At 36.5% G+C, this 20,842-nt stretch overlaps 1 protein-coding gene across 1 annotated transcript in view; it reads right to left on the bottom strand.

Moving 5' to 3' along the window:
- The window catches only part of TRAM1 (translocation associated membrane protein 1), a 29,049-nt gene that overhangs the window by 2,269 nt on the left and 5,938 nt on the right, over window positions 1–20,842 (bottom strand). The window contains exons 2-10 of the mRNA XM_059901212.1: window positions 18,707–18,770; window positions 17,095–17,216; window positions 16,863–16,979; window positions 15,404–15,462; window positions 13,637–13,721; window positions 7,457–7,527; window positions 7,246–7,350; window positions 6,292–6,435; window positions 5,782–5,942 (exon numbers count right to left, since the gene is read on the bottom strand). Coding sequence (XP_059757195.1) covers window positions 5,782–5,942; window positions 6,292–6,435; window positions 7,246–7,350; window positions 7,457–7,527; window positions 13,637–13,721; window positions 15,404–15,462; window positions 16,863–16,979; window positions 17,095–17,216; window positions 18,707–18,770 — 928 coding nt within the window. The remainder of the gene's footprint in view (window positions 1–5,781; window positions 5,943–6,291; window positions 6,436–7,245; window positions 7,351–7,456; window positions 7,528–13,636; window positions 13,722–15,403; window positions 15,463–16,862; window positions 16,980–17,094; window positions 17,217–18,706; window positions 18,771–20,842) is intronic.

The raw sequence follows: 20,842 nt of genomic DNA, 5'->3' as shown, positions 1-20,842 counted from the left end.
AGTAACTCCTAACAAAGAATAAAGCTACAGAGAGAATTGGGAAGTCTCACAATGATAGGGAGACAAAAATATGAATTTGGGGCCCACCAGAGAAGAGAGCCCTTAGAAATAGTTGATGTTCTAGGAATGAGGACAAACTGGAAATAGATCGGCTTCAGTGACACAGAACGATCCAGAGCTTCTACTAATTCATCCAGAGCCTCTGCATGCTTTTACACAGAACACTCAGTATTCAACCTGACCTTAGGGGCATCGGCTTCTGCCTGGCTTTGCTGGAGCCCAGTTGGCCTCCCCGTGGCCTCAGTAACCGCCTTATGTGCCAACAACACAGGCTTACATCGTGTGAAAGCCCCAAGTGGCTTTCTATATTGTGAGCACAGTATTTAGTGTATAATGGCAGAATTCTTACAATAATTTTTTTTTTTAAGTATGAGGATACATGCAGTACTGACTTTTTAAATTTTAAAAAATTGGTATAATGTTGCTTATTTAAAAATAATGTTTGGATGCACTGGCAAATTATTTTTGTTTACAGAGTGTTTTGTTTACAAATCGTCAGTCTTGTTTGTTTTACTTTTAGTGTGATACTTTTAGTGTGACTTTTTAAATGTCTCAGAAATTAAAGTTTTACAAAAAGTGATTTCACCAAAAAAAAAAAAAAAAATTACCAGGTGTGCCAGAAAACAAGACAAAATGACTGAAAACTAAGAGAAAAAAAAAAAATATCAGAAATAGATCCTCAGGTGATCCAGATCTGGAGTTGTCACACAGGGATATTAAAAGAACAATGATTAATAAAAATAAATGAAAAGATAGATAATTTCATCCAAGGACTCAAAAATCTTTAATCCCAGGACAGGATAATACAGTAACTAAAAATATAAATGTAATAAAAGTTTGATAGCAGATTAGGCACAACAGAAGAGATGAGTGAACTAGAAAAAAAATGCTCAGATTGAAACTCAGAGAAAAAAGGATGGAAAATGCAGAAAGCACGAGAAGATATAAAAGGACATGGTAAAAGGGTTTAACACATGTACTGGAATCCCCGAAGGACAGGAGAAAGAGAATGGGGCAGAAGCAATATCTGAAGACATAACGGTGAAGAATTTTCCAAAAATGGCAAAAGAAACCAAGCCAAGATTCAGGAAGCTTTACACAACACCGAGCAGGATAAATACAAAGAAAACCAAACCCAGGCGCATCACAGTATAACTGTCAAAAAAACAAAGATAATTTCGTCAGACTGGATGAAAAAATTAAAATCCAATTACGTGCTGCTTACAAGAGACACCACTTATATTTAAGGACAAAGAAAGGTTTAAAGTAGAAAAACACAGGAAAAGATAGAGCATGCTAACACTTTACCACAATATAGTCGGTGAACTGGAGTAAATTCAGACAAGCTAGAGATGAAGATGGGCACGTGACAATAAAAAAGGACAAATCCCACAGGGATTTATGTAACAACCCTGAATTCTGATGTACCTATAACATATCTTCACAATATTTAAAGCAAAAACTTACAAGCTACAAGGAGAAATGGGTCAATACCTTTTGCAGTAACTGACTGAACAAGCAGAACTCCTTCCACCAAGTCAGTAAAGATACAAACCTGGACATCACAAATGGACCTGACACCCACCTACAGAACAGAATACCTAACAAACACACAATACACATCCTTCTGAAGTCCAAATGGAACATTCATCAACATTGAACACATGATGAGACATAATGAAAGTATCAACAAATTTCAAAGAATTGAAATCATTCAGAGTATGTTCTTTAACCACAGTGGAATTAAGCTAGAAATCAGTAGAAAAAAACCCCCCCAAAACCTAGAAAATGCCCAAATACAGTATTTGTAAACTACACAATTTACTTATAAATAATCCATGGGTCAAAGAAGAAATCACAACTGGACTTATAAAATATTTGAAACTGAACGATAATGAAAGAGATATATCAAAACCTGTGAAATAAGGGTAAAGCATTGCTGAAAGGGAAGTTTGCCCTTAATTGCAAGTAATTCATGAGAAGGGATGAAAAACCAATGATTTATTTCCACAAGGTAAACCACAAATAACAAAACAACAAATTAAACCCAAAGAAAGGGAAATAAGAACAGAAATCAATGACACAACTGAGACAATCAGCAAAAGAAGACAAATGTTGGTTCTTGGCTGATGGAAGAAAAGAGAAAGGCATAAATTACTAACACAGGAAACGAAAAATGGGAATTGCTGCTGTTCTACAGGCATTAATGAGGTAAGTGGATATTATGAGTAATTTTACATCAATACATGTTGCAAATTTAAATGAAATGGATAAATCCTTGAAAAACACAATTTACCAAAAGAGAAACAATAAGAAATAGAAAATCTGAATAATCCTATTATCTATTAAAGAATGTGAACATGTAGTTAAAAGTCTTCCCATAAAGAAGGGTCTAGGTTGGATAGCTTCACTGGTGAATCCTTCCAAACATTTAAGTAAGAAATAATGCTAGCATTACAAGAAGGACAAAACTGCCCAATACTTTTTATAAAGCCAGCATAACTCGTATCAAAACCTGACAAGGATATTACCCCAGAAAAGGGCTAACTATAGCCCAATCTTTTACATAAACACAGATGCAAAAAATCCTATTTTTACAAAATATTGAAAAAACCCATCCAGCAAAAGTGATATATTGTCATCATCAACTTGGGTTTATGCCAGGAATGCAAGACTGGATTTACATTTGAAAATCAATACATTACCAAAAAATACATATCAATATCCTTTATGAATACAGATGTAAAAAATCCTCAACCAAATACTAGCAAGCCAAATCAAGCATCATCTAAAGAGGATTATATACATGACCAAGTGAGATTTATCCCAGGACTGCACTGTTGGCTTAACATTAAAAAATCAATTAATATAATCCATCATATCAATAGAATAAAGGACACAAACCACTTGATGATCTCAATCATTGCAGAAAAAGCACGTGACAAAATCTAACATCCTTTCATGATAAAAATTACAAACAAACTAGGAATAGAAGGAAACTTTCTCAACCTGAAAAAGCCCATTTAGGAAAAACTCACAGGTTAACATCATACTTAATGGTGAAAGGCTAGATGTTTTCCTGCTAAGATCAGGAATAACATGAGGATATCTGTTCTCACTAATTCTATTCAAAACTGTTCTGGAGGTTCTAGCCAGGATAATTTGGCAAGAAAATGAAATAAAAGGCATCCAGACTGGAGAGGAAAAAGTAAAACTATCTCTAGTTGTAAACGACATGATTCTGTATGCTGAAAATGCAAAGGAATTCACAAAAGTACTAGAATTAAATAGTAAAGTAAAATTTAAAAACCCTAATAAGCACAACAATGTTGTGGGATACAAGATCATTATGCAAAGATCAACTGTGTTTCTATACAATGGCAATGAACAATCCAGAAATGAAATTAAGAAGACAATTCTATTTACAACAGCATTGAAAAGAATAAAATATTTAGGAATAAATTTAATGAAGAAGTGCAAGAATTATACACTGATAACTATAAAATTTAATTGAAAGAAATTAAAGAAGACCCTAAAAGATGGAAGGACGTCTATGTTCATACTCCCCAAAGCAATCTACAGATTCAAGATAATCCATATCAAAGGCCAGCTGGCTTTTCTGCAGGAATTGACAAGCTGATCCTAAAATTCGTATGGAAATGCAAGGCACCCAGAATAACCAAAACATGAAAAAAACAAAACTGGTAGACTCACATTTCCTAATTTCAAAACTTACTACAAGAGCATAAGAATAGACATAGAGATGAAGAGACTAGAATAGAGAGTCCAGAAATATTAAATTCTTACTTTTATGATCAACTGATTTTCAACAAGAGTATCAAAAGACAATTCAATAAAGATTAGTCTTTCCGGGCTTCCCTGGTGGCGTAGTGGTTGAGAATCTGCCTGCCAATGCAGGGGACACGGGTTTGAGCCCTGGTCTGGGAAGATCCCACATGCCGCGGAGCAACTGGGCCTGTGAGCCACAACTACTGAGCCTGCGCGTCTGGAGCCTGTGCTCCGCAACAAGAGAGGCCGCGATTGTGAGAGGCCCGCGCACCGCGATGAGGAGTGGCCCCCACTCGCCGCAACTGGAGAAAGCCCTCGCACAGAAACGAAGACCCAACACAGCCAAAAAAAATAATAAATAAATAAATAATAAATTAAAAAAAAATTAAAAAAAAAAAAAGGCTGAAGAGAAAATCATGGAAGATGGATTTATAAAAAAAAAAAAAAAAAAAAAAAAGATTAGTCTTTCCAACAAATAGTGCAGGGACAACTGGATATCAACACGCAAAACAATGAGTGTACAATGGTGCACTTTGGAAAACATTTTAGCAGTTCCCACCAGATGTTAAATATACGGCTATCATATGACCCGGCAATTCCACTCCTAGTTATATACCCCAAACAGCAAAAAACAGGCGTTCAAACAAAAACTTGTACATGAATGTTAACGGCATCATTCACAGTAGCCAAAAAAAGTGGAAACAACCCAAATGTCAGTCAACTTATGGATAAACAAAACATAGTATATCCATATGCTGGTATATTATTTGGCCATAAAGAGGAATGAAGTATCGGTACATGTTACGACATGTATGAATCTTAAAAATATGCTATGTGAAAGAAACAGCTGCAAAAGATCACATACTGTATGATTCCACTGATAGGAAATATCCAGAAAAGGCTAATCTACAGAGACAGAAAACAGGTAAGAGGCAGGCAGGGGCAGGGGAATGGAGGGAATGGAAAATGACTGTTAATGGTGAATATACTTAAGAACCACTGAAACTTGCACTTTAAAGGGTGAACTTATGGTGTGTGAATTATATTCCAATAAAGCAGTTATTAAAAAATATTACTGAGAGAAATTAAAGATAATCTAGATAAGTGGAAGGTATATATCACGTTCATGGGTTGATATACTCAATTCTCCCTCAACTGATATACAGATTCAATGTAATATCAATCCAGTACCCCAGTGAAGCTATTTGTGTATGTGAAAATTGACCAAGATGCAGTAAAATTTATATGACATGCAAAGGGTCAAGAGTTGCTGATACAAGCCTGAATAAGGATAGGACTGGAGGACATAAACTACCAGCTATAAAGATGTATAAGGAGCAAACCACAGTTGATATATATTTTAAAATGGAACTCCTTGTGCTACAGTTCCAACTATTAACACTCGAAGTTGAAAATAAATTACTCCACTGTCAATGCATTTTCAATCAAAAGCCAGAAGGAGAAAAGAGGTGAGATGCAGACTCAAAGATGAAGAATCAAACAATCAGGATCAAACAATCAGAAGTTATTAAAAAAAAAAGGTGTTCCACTTGGGACTAAAGGGCAGATGGGAAGGAGCTGAAAAAAGGTTTTGTTTTTTAAATATGAGTAAGATGCTTGAAAGTGCAATCACTCCCCAGGTTAGTTATTCACTAAAACTGCCCATGTACACATTGGTCTATAGTGGCTCAAAGTCATCAAGTCTGGAAAACTTGTCAGAGAGAACTTTAGCGGACAGCTTTTGAGGAGAATAACTGAACAACAAACTGTAGGATGGGGCAAAATGATTTTGTTTTTAATTTTGCTAATAAGTAGAATAAACTTTCCTTTATAAGATTTTAAGTCTTAACAAGATTATAAATAAGACACCAAAACATTAAAAAAAAAAAAAGTTTCCTACTTCAAGGTTTTCATTGCTTACTGAATACAAACCTGTTCCTTTTTTAGAAGACCTGCCTTTAGTCACTGTTGGTTTCTTCTTCACAGTCGGTGCCTGAAAAGCAGAATGTTCTCTCCACCTCCGAAGCTGAAAATTAATGAACTTCCACATCATGAATGCTTGGGTAATGCAAATGGATGCCAGAACAGCAATTCTGAGAATATGAAGGAATAAACAGAAAATGAGAGTGCACCCATACAATGCCATTGAATAAAGCAGTCTATCCTGCTTTGACAGGATTAACTTAGTGCTAAATTCCCACTAAGTTGACAAGATTATGTTAATAAATAATTATCCCCGCTAATGATTAATCCCAGAAGCTAAATAAATGCTTTAGTACTTCAGTTTGGACATGAAATCGTTAACAGGTATGAAATCAAATCAAATGAATATTTACCCTAACCCCTGTATTTATCCCTTTATTTTTAGATGATTCATATTGTAAACTGATAATACATACTATATAGTAGTGCAAAGTGAGAAAAATATTAAATCAACTCTACCTAACAGCCAACACATTGAAGTTTCCAGTACTGAAATCCAGCTTCTGATTCTCTGCTCTTGCAAGGCCAAAGCCAACAGTGAGTACCGAAAGAATTAAAGTCAGAAGTCTTCCCAACACAAACAGAACTGCCCACAGAGAAAATCTGGGAAAAATGTCACAAGTCAGATTCACAGAATTGCAAAGATAAGAAAAGATCCTAGTAGAAACCAGGTTCCTGTTAAGTAAATGCATATTAAAACAGCATTTCTTATTGTTCTGCAAAAAGGGTTCTGAAATTAAAATGTTAGGGAAATGCTTCATATTATATCACATTCTTGAAGATATATAACATATCAGCATTATTTCAGGTTCTAGAAGTCCAGTAAAGAAATGTTTGATATTTTTTGTTTAGCTGATCTTTTTTTTGTGTAACAACTATTAATGATTCTCGGAACTATTGGTATATAGAGCAATTTTGGAAAATGCTGGATAAAACAAAAGCCGTGTACTCAATTCTCATGAGAGTCCCAGTTTTACTTTTTTTTGTTGTTGTTAAAGGCTTTACACTCTTTACCAGTCATATCACTTCAATTCTGTTCCAGTTCAATTTTCCCATCAAAGTATTTTAATATCTTTAAGGCTCTATAATCTATTATTTCAATTTCTTCTGAAAGTTCATTCTTCCTCATTCTTCCTTCTCCAAAAGAAAAACGTGCACTTAAACAAGATAGAAGAAGTTATATCAGAAAAGTAAACCCTCAACCCTCAAAATTACAAGTTCCAATTACAGCATCTCTCTAGCTAAGACTCTATTTTAGAGAAAAAAATACCAACATCAATAGCTAAGCAGGGTCATTTTATTTAAAGCTGCTACTAACAGGTTACAAAACAATATAATCACCAATAGCATGGTCCTTGGCAACACAGAAACTGACTTTAATTACACAAGAAATAGAACGGCTCAATAACTTACCCTTTCTGATACTTTTCATCACTAAAATAAAACAGGCGGGAAATGTGGAAAAGAAACTCGACAAAATAGTGCAGCACCAAAAGAACAAGTCCTAGATGATTCAAGCTGTTAAAAGAACACATTTAAAATGAAAAGATTAATTATGAATTAAGACAGATTAGCATACGATCTGCCCAGTCCATATACACATCCAAGAAAAATCCCAACTCACTTCAAAAGATAAGCTCCAGCAATGTGAAAGAGGTAAAGACCAATGTAGACGAGCTGACGAGGAATATCTTCCTGTAAACAGAAAATTGCACAGTAGATTAAAACATGGGGAAGCAGTTCTGTTCTTAGGAGCAGTGTGGCAGAGTGAAAATGCACTGTCACAGAGGAAGACTTGAAGGCCACTCTGCCCCGCACCCTTCCCGAATGCTCACCCCAATTAACCACAGTTCTTTAACCTCTCCTGGCTTCAGCTACTCATATAAATGTGAGTAACAGCTGGGTCTGCCTGAATCAGATGAACTCCAAATCCCTTTCAGTACTGAGTGGTTCTTTTTATAATAAACATTTATTAAATGACACAATATTAATAACCATAATGTCCTTGTACTATTAAAATTGCTATGTTTATACCAGCAGAGATGCTTTTGTTTACCTAAATAGTATTCACATTGTTTAGCTCATGCTTTTAGTCCCTTTCATTTCATTGTCAGTCAAGTCATTAAAATCGAAGGTTAAAATTTATCTTCTCACTTAGGATACCATCTGTTTGTATATTCTTTCTCCTCTTAATAACCTGTAAGCCAGGTATCCAGATTTTACTTTTGCTTCTCTTTTTTTCTTCCATAGTCCCTAGTGACCTGGTTATCTTAGAAACAGTGGTTTTCAAAGACATAAGTCAAGTGAATCATGAAATCAATTTAGGGGGTCACCCTAACATGTTCTGAAATATGAAATAGAATAAAAAATGCTAGAGTGTATAGCACATTGCATTGTTTCATGAAAATTTTAATCCAGATTTTACACACACACACACACACACACACAGAATTATGATATAAACTCTAGTTTTTCATCTTGGGTTGCAGTAAAAAAATGTTTGCAAAATATGAACAGTGATAGGCCCAATAAACACTTGTTAATTTATGAAATGCCTGTAGCTCTCATTTCTGCTCTCTCTTTTTTTGGCAGTTTACCACATATATTGATACATATATGTCTCTATTAGCCTGGCACATATGTATTACAAGGCTCTATTAGCCTGGTTAGTACTATTCACGTACTGCGGCTCTAATTAAAATGACTAAAATGGTGGCTGATGTCGGCAGACTGAGCTGCCTTCATCTGGAACCTCACCAGACTCGTCTCTGGCATATAACAAGAGTTGAGCACAGGCCTCCACTGGTCTCCTTTTTGCCGCCTACATTTCAAGCAGGGAGTTACCTGACCAAATCTTCCAAGAAAGAGTAGAGTTTACAAGTATAGTTTTGAAACTAAAAACTCTTTTCTAGTAAGAATGCTACAAAGATCAAGTGTTAGAAAGGCAGAACATACAACAGTTCACTAGAACTATATAGAGTCCTACGCTTTGGGTCTCTCAGGGAAAACTCCCAAGACATAATACCAAGTTTACAGTGGAGTTTCCAACTGGAGAGAGAAGTATCTCTGAAAATAGGCTGTCTGAAGATTCTCTCCACATAATTTTCAAGCTTCTAATGAACTACTTCTCTTTACCAAAGGAGAGAGGGAGAAAGGTGTCGAGACAACATGGTGAAGTTCAACCACAAGAAAGCCTCTTTGTTCTCTTATAGTCATTTCAGACCAGCTCAGCTGTAGGGTTATAACTGCAATTTGATATGCTACGTGGTGTGTATATCACTGGCACTGCACAAAATGATTTTAGATAGTATACAAGAAAACAAAGTTCCATTATAATTTTAAATAAAACATTTTAAGTTGCAGCAAGGTGGCATATAAGTGACTAAATATGGGAAATACTGCCATATTCCTTCCTTCAGATGTGTTAAACAATGCTCCAAATTTCTGAGGGGAAAGCAACACTAGGGGGACCCCCAATACTTATAATAAAAGCTTTTTTGTTTTTTAATTGCTGATTGAACACTAAACTCATTTTACTACATGACAACTTGTGTAAATTGATGTAAAAAACTAATTTGCTGGAATAACTTCTGGAAAAACCAGAGCAGTGTAACTGCTTGGGAGGATTAAAAAAAAAGATTTTTTTTTTTTAAGAAGAAACACAAATAAGTTTTAAAAATACGCCATTTAGCAGAGAACATAAGATGCCTATCTTTTCTCCTCTCTGACAAAAAACACTATTATAAATTACAAACACACTACATTTCAAAAAGCCATTCCATTTCTTTTATATTTCTTGTCCTTAAATCTCACCCTAATTAAGTGAGGCAAGGTTGTGCTTGCCATTAGGTAAAGAAAAGTCCAGAGCTTCTTCCCTAAATTCAGGTTCAACTTTGCATTTCAGCCCTGCCTTTCCGATAGCAGACCAGATGAGTCAATAATGGAAAGTAAACTACTATCACAGCTTCCATCTTCACAACCATCAAATGCCTAGCAAGAGCTTTTACAATAGTCTCTTCAACTTTCAAAAGGACAGAGTATTAAGAAACCTTTCTCTAAGTAACGGAAACTTCAGCCTTATACAAACTGACCAGTGTCTCTAAAGCAATGTTTGCACGCTCAAAGCCTAACCAGAGACAGTGTGTCAAGATAAATGAGTGCAGAGAGGAGCCCAGCACAAGAAGTGGTGGAGAACGTAAGCTAAAGGCATTCCCGTGTTAACAATACAAAGGTAATGTGCATGATGCAGCGTGACTTTTAAAATGAGAAATTTTATCTAGATTTCATTTAGAAAATGGCTGCTTTCAGACTCCTCTGACATTCTTCAATCCTCATGGGGTTACAGCCACTCTGGGGCTTACATTGTCTATGGCCAACAATAAAGACCTTGCCCAGCACCAGGGTCTCTGGGGCCTACACGTTTCCCTGGGGTGTGGGGCTCAGGGAGAACAGAGAAGGCTGGGTGAAGTGCTGGCACATATCAGTTCACTGGCCACGTTAGGTTTCAATTAGGGAGTCAGTAAGCCATCCATGGGCAGTTCATCACTGTTCTAGAATCTAGAGTCCAGATGAATATAAACATGGCTGAGAAAAGGCGATTTTGGTTTTTCAAGACATTTTCACACATCGTCCTATGATTTTGTTACCAGGAGCCAGAAATGAGGTTTTGTGTATTTGTTTGTTTAAGGATTAGCAAATTTTTTTTATACTTGAATGAAAAAAATATATAATGAAACTGAATTATTAGAAAAGCATTGCCAAGTTTGCATCTATATTTAATGCTAACGTTCAAGTAGTTTATATAAGGATGAAGTCACAGAGTGATGACTTAAAATTCTGATAGCTTCATTTTTCATGGACAATCTAATAAACATAGTACACTTAAATCAAAACAAATTCTAAAATTATAAATAACTTCAGGTGACATTTTCGGTTGTTATTCCAACATGTTTTTATTAAAAAGGTCAGCAATATACTTTAGTAAACTTCTGTTTTTTAAAGAAAATGCTTTTCTTAACTACACTGTACTAAAAAATTAACTTTAAACTGAATATCTCATATATGCCCAAATATAAGGCAAAGATTTGCCCCTAAACAACAGATGGAGCTGTCTCATCTGTAAATTTTTTCAAAGCTCTCATACTACAGGGATCTGTATCAATTATTTTACTCTGAACAACAAATAAATGTTTGGGTAAGATACATAGCCTGAGAAACCTCAATCAATGTCACTTCTAAATGCTTAGAGAGGTGTAGTGGAGGAATCAGTAAGACAGAGGTAATGATGTACTCTGGAAAAACTGACTTAGATGAGTCAAAGAGTAGCTCTAGTGATGAAGGACAGATGTTAACAACAAAGTTGAAGGGTGAACATAACCCTCATGAAGTAGGAAAAAGCATTTTTCTAATTTAATATACTTTATATGATATACAATTATATGTATGGATAATTAAACCAAATAAACTGATATTAGAAATAAAACATTTGGCTATTTCATCCACACTTCCCTGAAACTTCATATATTCAAGTTGGCTAAAAAATTACATTTTGAATCCTGTTATGGGCAAAAAGAGAGGACTATTTGTACTGAAACATACATATTACATGTAGTTATAATATCCTTCTTAAAAGAAACTGAGTTATTTTTGACTAACACACGTCTTGAACTGCTACTGTGTTCCTTTCTTCATTTCTCTGTAGGATCCGTTCAAAACAATCACTGTACAAGTTTTTTCCAGTAAAGAGTTCTTCCAAAAATAATTTTTATAGAGTAAATTTTAAGAAACTGTTTAACACACATGCAGCTGTTACTTTCAAATTATGTTAATTACTTGCAACAGTTACTTTCGACTGTCATATGTAGGTGTTAAAAATAGTTTCAGTTAAATTCTAAGTTATGCAAATTATTCCATAAAAATTAGATTGCATTTCTGGAGAAATGCCATCTGGCAGGAATAGATAAGAAAAGAGCTTTGAGAATGAAAATGAACAATTACTTTGAAATGTCCCTCTCTACTTACGTGGTCAATGAACAAGATATAGACATATGAATTAATAATGAAACCCAGAGGTATTATGTCCGCAGGTATAAAAAGTACACGAAGAAAGCTTTAAATATTGGGACCACGGTATTAAGACAGCAAGGAACTATGATGGTCTCAGCAGTGTTTTGCAGAACCTTCTGTAATGATGGACATGTTCTCTATCTCTGATCCAAGATGGCAGACAGTGAAGCCACGTGTGGTGAATGGGCACTTGTAATCGGGCTAGTGTGACCAAGAAAGTGAATTTTGTTTTTGCTTAGTTAATTTAAATGTGGCTTGTGGCTTGTGGCTACTAATTTGGACAGTGCAGCTATGGGACATGTATGGTTCACAGTAGGTGCTTACTGAATATGGGAGCGTTATTGGAAACTGTGAGCCTAAGAATTTTACCTTAAGACAGTTCTAAATCAAAGGTTTTATGCACCTTCACCCTAATCCTTACAATCAACTTAACTGGAAAAACATTCTACTTTACACGGCCTAATTTGGTGTTGTTTTCTAATCGTGGCAGACAACATCCATGATGACAGACACACGGGACATGAAAAGTCACAGACACAACACAATAATAAATCAAGTGCCTATACTCATGAATTAACTATTTAAGAGTATATATAGAAATAAGTGTTTGTGGCTTTTGAGAAGGCAGAGGAAAAATGGTTGCTGGATGGGTTGGTTCCTCTGCTATTTTGGAAAGCTTCTCAAAGTAAGGGGATTTTAAAAAGAGTGTTTTAAACATGGAAAAATGTGAACTACATACAACAAGCAGACAGTATAACGAATCCCCAGGTACCTATCGCCCAACTTCGCGGTTGTTAACTCGTGATCAGACTTCTTTTATCCACAGCCCTACCCACGTCTCAGTTCATATATAGGGATAGTTAAACGATCTCTCCCCAAAAAAGAGAACAAAAGTGCTTGATTAATTTATCAGAGGGAAAAGGTATTCCAGAAAAAAGAACTGATGTGTTGGGATTATAAAATTAAGAGAATGTCAGTGTGAATGAGGCATAAGGAGAGAGCAGAAGAAAAAGGGACCAGGGGAGGGGGCACAGACAGGAGAAACCCTTAGAGCACAGGTGAGCAGCTTTATTTTAGTTTAAAGCAACAGGGAGCTAGTAGAGTTTTTAGAGGAGAAAGAGTTAAATAAAGGAAATAAAGTTTACTTTGTGACATCACAGAAGCCTGACTTCAGAAGTACTGAGGGTAAAACTACACAGGAGGCTACTGCAGTGCTCCAGTGGTTTACTCTTTGTTCAAACAAAACAAACAAACATCTTTCCCACCTATTTCACCAGGAAAAAATTCAAGGTGAATATTTAACTATGGTTTACTTTTCTCAATACTGAATTTTTCTTTGGGTCTTATACACAGTACCATTTAGTTGTACAGTAATCTAATTAATCCTTTTGGTCTCGCTTGTGAAACTGCTAAGAATATCAGTAACACAAAACTAACATTACATTGCAAAATTTGTTTAAATTTTAATTTATTTTAAATTACCACTAACATAATTTTAAAATGAGAAACTAACATGTCAAATGTAAAATCCCCCTCTAAGTTAAAATGACTGAAGGTTTCTTCAATAAATACTTAAGGATACTTAGCCTCTGTGGAAAGGGGAGAGGTGAGAGAATAGTGGGGGGAGAGTTGAGGTGAGAGGGAGGTTAGAGACATGAGGAAATAATTTTAAAAAGACTTCCAAAAAAGGCAAAAAAAGGCAAAAGACAATTTTTAAAATTATAAAACCCCTGCTTACTTTTTTGGTTTTCTGGAAGTAGAGTTCAGGAAAAGCATGAAACCAGTATGCCAACTGTGATATGTAGAAAAACTTCATTTGAAATCTGTACCAACACAAGAAAGTAAAAAATACCTTTTAAAGCATACCATTTTTAAAGAATAAAGTACAAACAAACACTGGAAATCAGGATATACTAAGTAGCCACCTTTGCGTTATCACTTCAGGTCCCCTCACGATACTCCATGTACCGTACTCTCCAACAGCCACTTCCCCCGGCCCCCCGGTCCCCCAGCATCAGTCAGCTCCTCTGGATTAAACAGCAGAAGCAGAGACATGATCTACAGAACACTGTGAACATGCAAGCGAGCTGCGAGGAAACAGAGCCCCTTGTCTATTAGTTACTTAATACTGAAGAGTATGCCTGTCAGCTACTGAAAACATAACGGACCATGACTCTAAGGGAATCAAACCACAGATCGGTAAGGTTTCGTCAAAAGGGAAGTGGGAAGAGCAAACAAGATGGATAGAAAAGAGAAGGCACACAGATTAACCAGCACCTGAAACCGGGATAATCCCAATTTCAAACAATCCCTGGATTTTTTCTTAGGGAAATATGGTAACTCTACCACGTTGAGACACTGAGAGCCCCCAATAAATGGAGGCAAACCAGGATTCCAGAGAAGAATAAACAAGGCACTGACGGACTCCCCAGGAGACGTATCATATTCAGTCTAGAATCCAGTCTCCTCCTCACATCACACCCCTCCAGATCTTCCGCTTTCTCTCTGTTCTCCCTCCCCCTCTCCTCCAGAGGTCTAAAGCAGAAAACACAAAGCCAATCTGAATAACTCCAGGGGGGTGGGGAGGGGGAGAAGATACAGTTCCACATAAACATGTTTATATCTCCAGTTTACACAAGTGCATTGAATTAACAATTTTTAAAAGTTAGAATGGCTCAGCAGAGCATGGTAATATTGCAGGGTCATGTTATATTCCCTTCATACTTTTTCACCAATCCTCACATCACAACACATTTATTGACTACTTTCTACCTGATAAGCACCTACAGCCTGGCACAGCAAAGGATATAAAAAGAGACAGTTTTTCTTGCTGTCAAGGCACATATAGCCTTGGTGGGCATGGGCACAATTTAAGACTTACATAAATGAGACAATTACAGAACAGCCAAGACAATGTATAGATAAACAGAAAATACTGCACACCAAAATGACAAATTCAGGAAAGCAGAAGCCAATATAGGCTAAAGGAGCAAGGAAAATATGGAATAGATGTTCTAGAGCTGGGCTTGAAGAATGAATAACTTAGCTGGCTGACTTTGCAACCCCTGAGCTTCTTACAGCACTGTACAGAAACCCTGGGGGCCAGAAAAATAAAAAAGGAACAGTCCCTACCCTCAGGCTTTTAGTGTAAGAGAGTAAGAAATGGAAGGAGTGAAAAGAGACTGGGGCAAAGAAAAGGAGCAAAAGTATGTAGAAGACGGAGCAGTGACGAGGAGAAGCGTTAGGGAAAAGAAAGGGAAGACAGAGGACTAAATTAGAATTACTGTTAAAATCAGTCTTCTCAAGGTAACAAACATGCCGGAAAGATTATATACATGAAAAAAGCACACAGGAATTTTTTGTCCTTACGGCAGTGAGACTGCCAAAGACATATCTATTGTTTGAATTTCCCTAAGGTCCTAAAGAGAATAACAAGAACAAATCCTGCTTAAAAGTGACATGACCATGGTCCTTAACTAAGAAAAACCTGCTGAAAATGACTTACGTCATCAGGTTATGGGGATAAGCTCTCCACAAGATAGTTGGGTCTGAGATATAGTTTTCCTAAGAGAGAAGATACAAAAATTAGCCTAATGAGCATGGAAACGTCTTAGAAAATAAGACAGTATTTTCATTCCTTGCACATTTACATCTCTCCACCTCAAGTTCCATTGAAGTCCAACCTTTTAGATGTTTCAGTTATTTTCCATTCAGTCCAACTGCTTACTTTAGTGAAGTGAAAATCAATATGAGTGACTTGAAGTCAAATAAGACATAATTCCTGGCTTTCGAAATTCTTTCAATCCAGTAGAGTAAAAAAGACACGTATGCAAACAAATATAACACAACCAAAAAACAGTGATGGCGCATAACAGAGTTACAACAGCCACTGGAGGGATGAATTCTGTCCTGGGTAATCAAGGAAACGGTTCAGAAAGAGGTGGTGCCTGACAGGAGACAGAAGATCAAGGTGTTGCCAAGTTTTACAGGATTATGTCCACATAGTAACCATGTCTTTTTCTTAGATAACCAGATCTATTTAGTGAGAATTACTGCATATGTATATAAAAAAAAAAAACCTGAAGCAACTTATCCTAAATATTTTCCCATGGAAGTTCAACACATACGTTTTTTAAAAAATGTATAAGATAGAACTTTTGTACATCAACAATAAAAAATTTTTTTAATGTATAAGAAAGATTTTAAGCTGAACTTTAATGTATCTATAAAGTATCATTAAAGCAGCAGTTTACAAAGCAACAAGCACTGGACTGAAAGGCTGAGTTTTAGTCTATCTCCAACCATAAGTGTCATACCCTGGAAAATTCTCTTTACCTATTTATTCATCTCTAACATAGCGATTAAAAAAAATATACTGTGTCCTGACAAACTTAAAAATATGTAAACTCTGGGGTTCATATAAACTTAAAGGACTGATATTACTAATATTAGATACTCTCTTCCCCCTCATTAGTTAGAATGGTACACTTAAAGGTTTAGATAGCCTTAATAAAAAGTTAATCAATATTTTAATTTGCTCAGAAAATACCCGGACTGTGTTTAAAGAACGAAATGACTGGAAACACTACAACTCATGTAACCCAGTGAAAGGATCACTGATAACTTACCCTTTCTGCTACTACAGAGATACCTGCAAATGACTACAAGATGTGAAGACAACACTCAGATCGACTAAAAATGAGTAAGGCTTTCTGAAACATTAAACATAGTTGGCAATTTTTGCTGTATAAAAACTAACTAAAAGAGAGGCTTACTGATGAAACTTGATTTATACTAGTTCAACAGCAGAACTCCTGATCTTAGATAAGAAGAACAAGAGACGAGGAATTTTTCTAAGGTTCAGGGTTTGCTTATGAGCATTAAAAATAGGACATCAATTTCTGTTCTGGGTATATAATTAAATACTTTGAGAGGTTAAGGATTTCAGCACAGTACATACTTACAGATATGAGAATGAATGTGCCCCAAACACAAGAAAATAGGTAGAATGCACTCAGCTGACCAGATTCATTAAACTTGCTGTGTTTCGTTTTGGAAAAGTGCATTCGCCTGTTAATTTTCTAAAAATAAAAACAATCGTTAATAATTAAGATTATAAAATATATTTAATATGACTATCATAGTATGGAGAGCTAGTATTTTACAAAGTATAAATTTCTAAGATTGCATACTTACATCCAACACATATTCTTGAATTATGGCATGAATAATTATCGCCACTAGCATGTAGAAGAAAACTGTAGCCAAATCTTTGATACCATAGTAATAAAGGAACGCTGATTCAGTAGCTTGTTCTTCTGAAGGTCAAAAAGGACAGGACACACATACACAAAAATATACATAAGATTATAAAAACAGCACTTAAGTACAACATAGTTATGGAAACAAACAAGAGAAGACTAACCTAATAAATAAGTTTACAGAAACATCATGGTAATTTGCTTTTGGACACCTTCAGTCTTAGGAACAATGAAAACTGAGGAGACTATCTAGAAGTCTAAAACTTCAGAAATTATTTACAAAGACTTGACACATGTTAGTTACAGCCATTAAAGACCAGAGAACAGGGAAGGGGAGGCCACACTGAGATACTTGGGGACTGTAAAATTGATATTACCCCAGGGATAGGGGTTAGATTATACTTAGGTTGTATTAAAAGTTATACTTCGCCCATTTGCCTGTCTTTTCAAAGAACTTTTGAAACTTTCAGCTTTCTAGCTCTACTTTCAAACTAGACACCACATTTATGATTCTGCTGGAAAAGCTGACTCAACTTTGATTTGATTTAGTTTTGAATTCTAAGCAGGAGAGACAGAGGCAACTGCTACAATTGTTTTCAATCTTTAAAAGTGCTAAGATTTTTTCAGAACAAGACTTAATCAAATACTTGTGAATTGATAAAAGAGCTTTGTTTTTTTCTGGCATACTCAAATTTCAAAACAACTTTGTGGTTCTGAGTACTGTGATATCTAAGTTACTACATCAAATATTTACAAAATGATATAACTGAACAAAAACCCAACTCCATGTTGTATAATTGATCTTACATTCTAAATAGAGACACTCGGGGCTCGGGGCAAGTTTACCACCTGAATATGGTAATATTTTGTTAACTGAATACCCTACTCCTCACCCATGCTAGTTAATTATATTACTGTATTCAACTACAATCAACTTCCAATAACAACTTGATTTTCACATAGCATCATTCAGAAAAACTTTTCGAAATAAAACCTAAAAGCGTAGTTTGGATGTTATTACCAGATGCTTATTGACATTCTCTCTAATCAAATAACTGATAGGATGGTAGAGCACAACCAAAAAGTGAAAATAAAATGGGCTTAAGAGGGTTGTTATTACAGGTCCAAAATAGAACCCATACAAGTCAGAAAAACTGAACCTGAACATTGGGCCTTTAGAAACCTTGACTGAACAATGACACTTCAGACAAATGTAAAATGTCTATTCTTAGGATTTTCTTATGAAAAGATCAGAGGGAAGAGAAGGCAAAAAAAAAAAAAAAAAGTTCTTCATTGGAATTTTAAGCCCATTTACAAAAATACACAATAAACATTAAACACATAAAAACTGATTTTCATACAATACATAGGGTGAAGTCAACCAAAAACATCAGATTTTGCATTACAAAATCATCAAAATAATATTCAGTCTAATCACGAAGGAGATCTGTGAAAATAATGAAGAACCTAGTGTTTATGGAAATTTCCAAGTCTGTCCTACTGAACTCTTTTACTTAACCAGAAAATTCCAAGAGAAAACTACCTACCTGTTGCAGGGAGGGTAACATTGTACTGAAGAGTAACAAAAATTATAGAAGCTTTTGCTGTTATCTAGAAAGAAAAAAAAAGAAGATCAAGTCAATTTGTGACCCTCTCCCAAATAGCAAATCGGGGGGAAAAACATTCCAAGTTCTGTCCCCACATCTAAGAACCAAGGGCACCCTAGTTCCAGCTGCACCCTGACAGGCACGACTGGACTTCCCGATCACCAAGGAGTTGAGCTTGAAAGTTAACATAATTCACCAGTGTAGTCTGCAGTTTAGATGGGATTGTGTAATTCACTCCTAACTTTAAGATTTCAAAAGAGATACTGCAGTTCCAGTAAACAGTGTTTGGACAAATAATGTTTCTCTACTCTAAACCTGTACAATGAACACAAAATTTCCATCAAGAAAAATTTTAAATGTAAATTAATGAAAGAAAAGGAAGCACAGTTACCATGACAAAAGGTAGATCAAAGGTAGGATCTGTGGTGTGTGTGTTAATCTCCCACACACCTGGCATAGTTACATTGTCGATAAATATTTAACTGACCTGACTACTAGCAAAAGCAAAGTAGTCAGAACAGAAAAATGGAACGCTTACTCAATATTTATAGGCACCAGGCACTGTGCTAGACAAGAAAGGATAACAAAGGAATGATATAATCCTGATGGCTAGCAACTTAGTCCAGTCTGGAAGACAGGTAAACAAATTGCTATAATACCACAGAATCAATGCCAATGTGAACTCAGGATAAACAACCAAAGCATTTTTTTTGTTTTTGCTTTCTTCCTGGGGTGAGGGATGAGGCATGTTCTGGAAAGGCTTCGCAGGCGATGTGGTGCAGAAAGCTGTCTCCTGTTGGAAAAGAAAAGTTCCCTAGGCTCACGCAGTGGGACCGAGAGGGCAGCATATGGGAGAAACAGAAGCGCAAAGGCCAAGGAGCGGTAAACAGGAGGTCAGGCATGGGCACACATCAGGAAGGGGTAGAAAGGCCTAGAAAAGTTACCAAGTGCTAGAAAGGACCTAGTCTGCTGAGCTTAGCAGTTTAGATTTTATTTTAGTCCGACCAGACAGTTTTGGGGAGGGGGAAGTTATTCGTGCTTTTCAGAAAGATCGCTGACCGGGGGCACAGTGCTGGCCTCTCAAGCCCCCTCGGACCCACGCTCCACCCCACAATCAGTACCCCCTCCTGATCATGTTAACGCCACTCCCCACACCCATCCTCCCTCCACCCGCGCCCCAGAGGTCCTTCACCGATTCCCATTCTCTCCAGGATAAGAACAAACTCCACGGTCTGACCCCTGCTTCTCCAGCCCCCCTCCGGCCACTTCTGCCCCATCCCTTGCCTCCTGCACTCCTCCCACCATAGCTCCGTGCACCCGCAGTGTTATCTAAAACACTGCTGGAAAACCTCTCCACTTCGGATCTCGGGTCAACTACACCCTTTCAAGGAAGCCTTCCCCCTCTCTTAGGATAGGTCATTTCCTTTGTTAGATTGCCTCAGAGACCCGTGTTCCTTTCTTACAAAACGTATACTCTTGGCGTGATTGTATGAATCGCTGCTGTCTCACCCATCAGACAGACGGTAGTCTCCATAAGAGCTGGGAGCACGTCTGTTTCTGCTCACCACTGTATGCTTAGAGCCCAGCATGGCGATTGTTCAATATTACTGAACAAATATTAGATAAAATATAAATTGGAGTAAGGATGCAAGTCAAGTACGAGTTTTGCAAGAGACCCTGTGAAAAGTAATAAGGCCTGAACGAAGGCAGTGGTAGTGGGTAGAGGCGGAACTTTTGAGGCAGAATAAGGCTTGGTTAGCAGGATAGAATCAGATTATGTACTGATGCTGCAACAACTGGGTGAAAAGCAATACTACTAATAAAAATGTGGAATATACAGGAGGAACCGCAGGTCTGAGGGAAAGAAGAAATTGCGCTTTATATAAACTTAGATTTCTATGAGATATGCAGGTGGCAAGACCAACAGGTAGGTAAGGCCCACGTCTGGAGCTCTGCAGGGAGACCGGGGCTTAAGGATTTGGAAGTCTCTGTTTACACACAGTACATGGTACATAGTCGAGGCTGTGAAAGTATATAAATCCTCTACAGAGAGTGTACAGGATTCGATGAGAAGCA

The sequence above is a fragment of the Balaenoptera ricei genome, chromosome 17 (assembly GCF_028023285.1).
Source record: "Balaenoptera ricei isolate mBalRic1 chromosome 17, mBalRic1.hap2, whole genome shotgun sequence".
NCBI classification, from domain to species: domain Eukaryota; kingdom Metazoa; phylum Chordata; class Mammalia; order Artiodactyla; family Balaenopteridae; genus Balaenoptera; species Balaenoptera ricei.
This window is presented reverse-complemented; position numbering and strand designations above follow the sequence as displayed.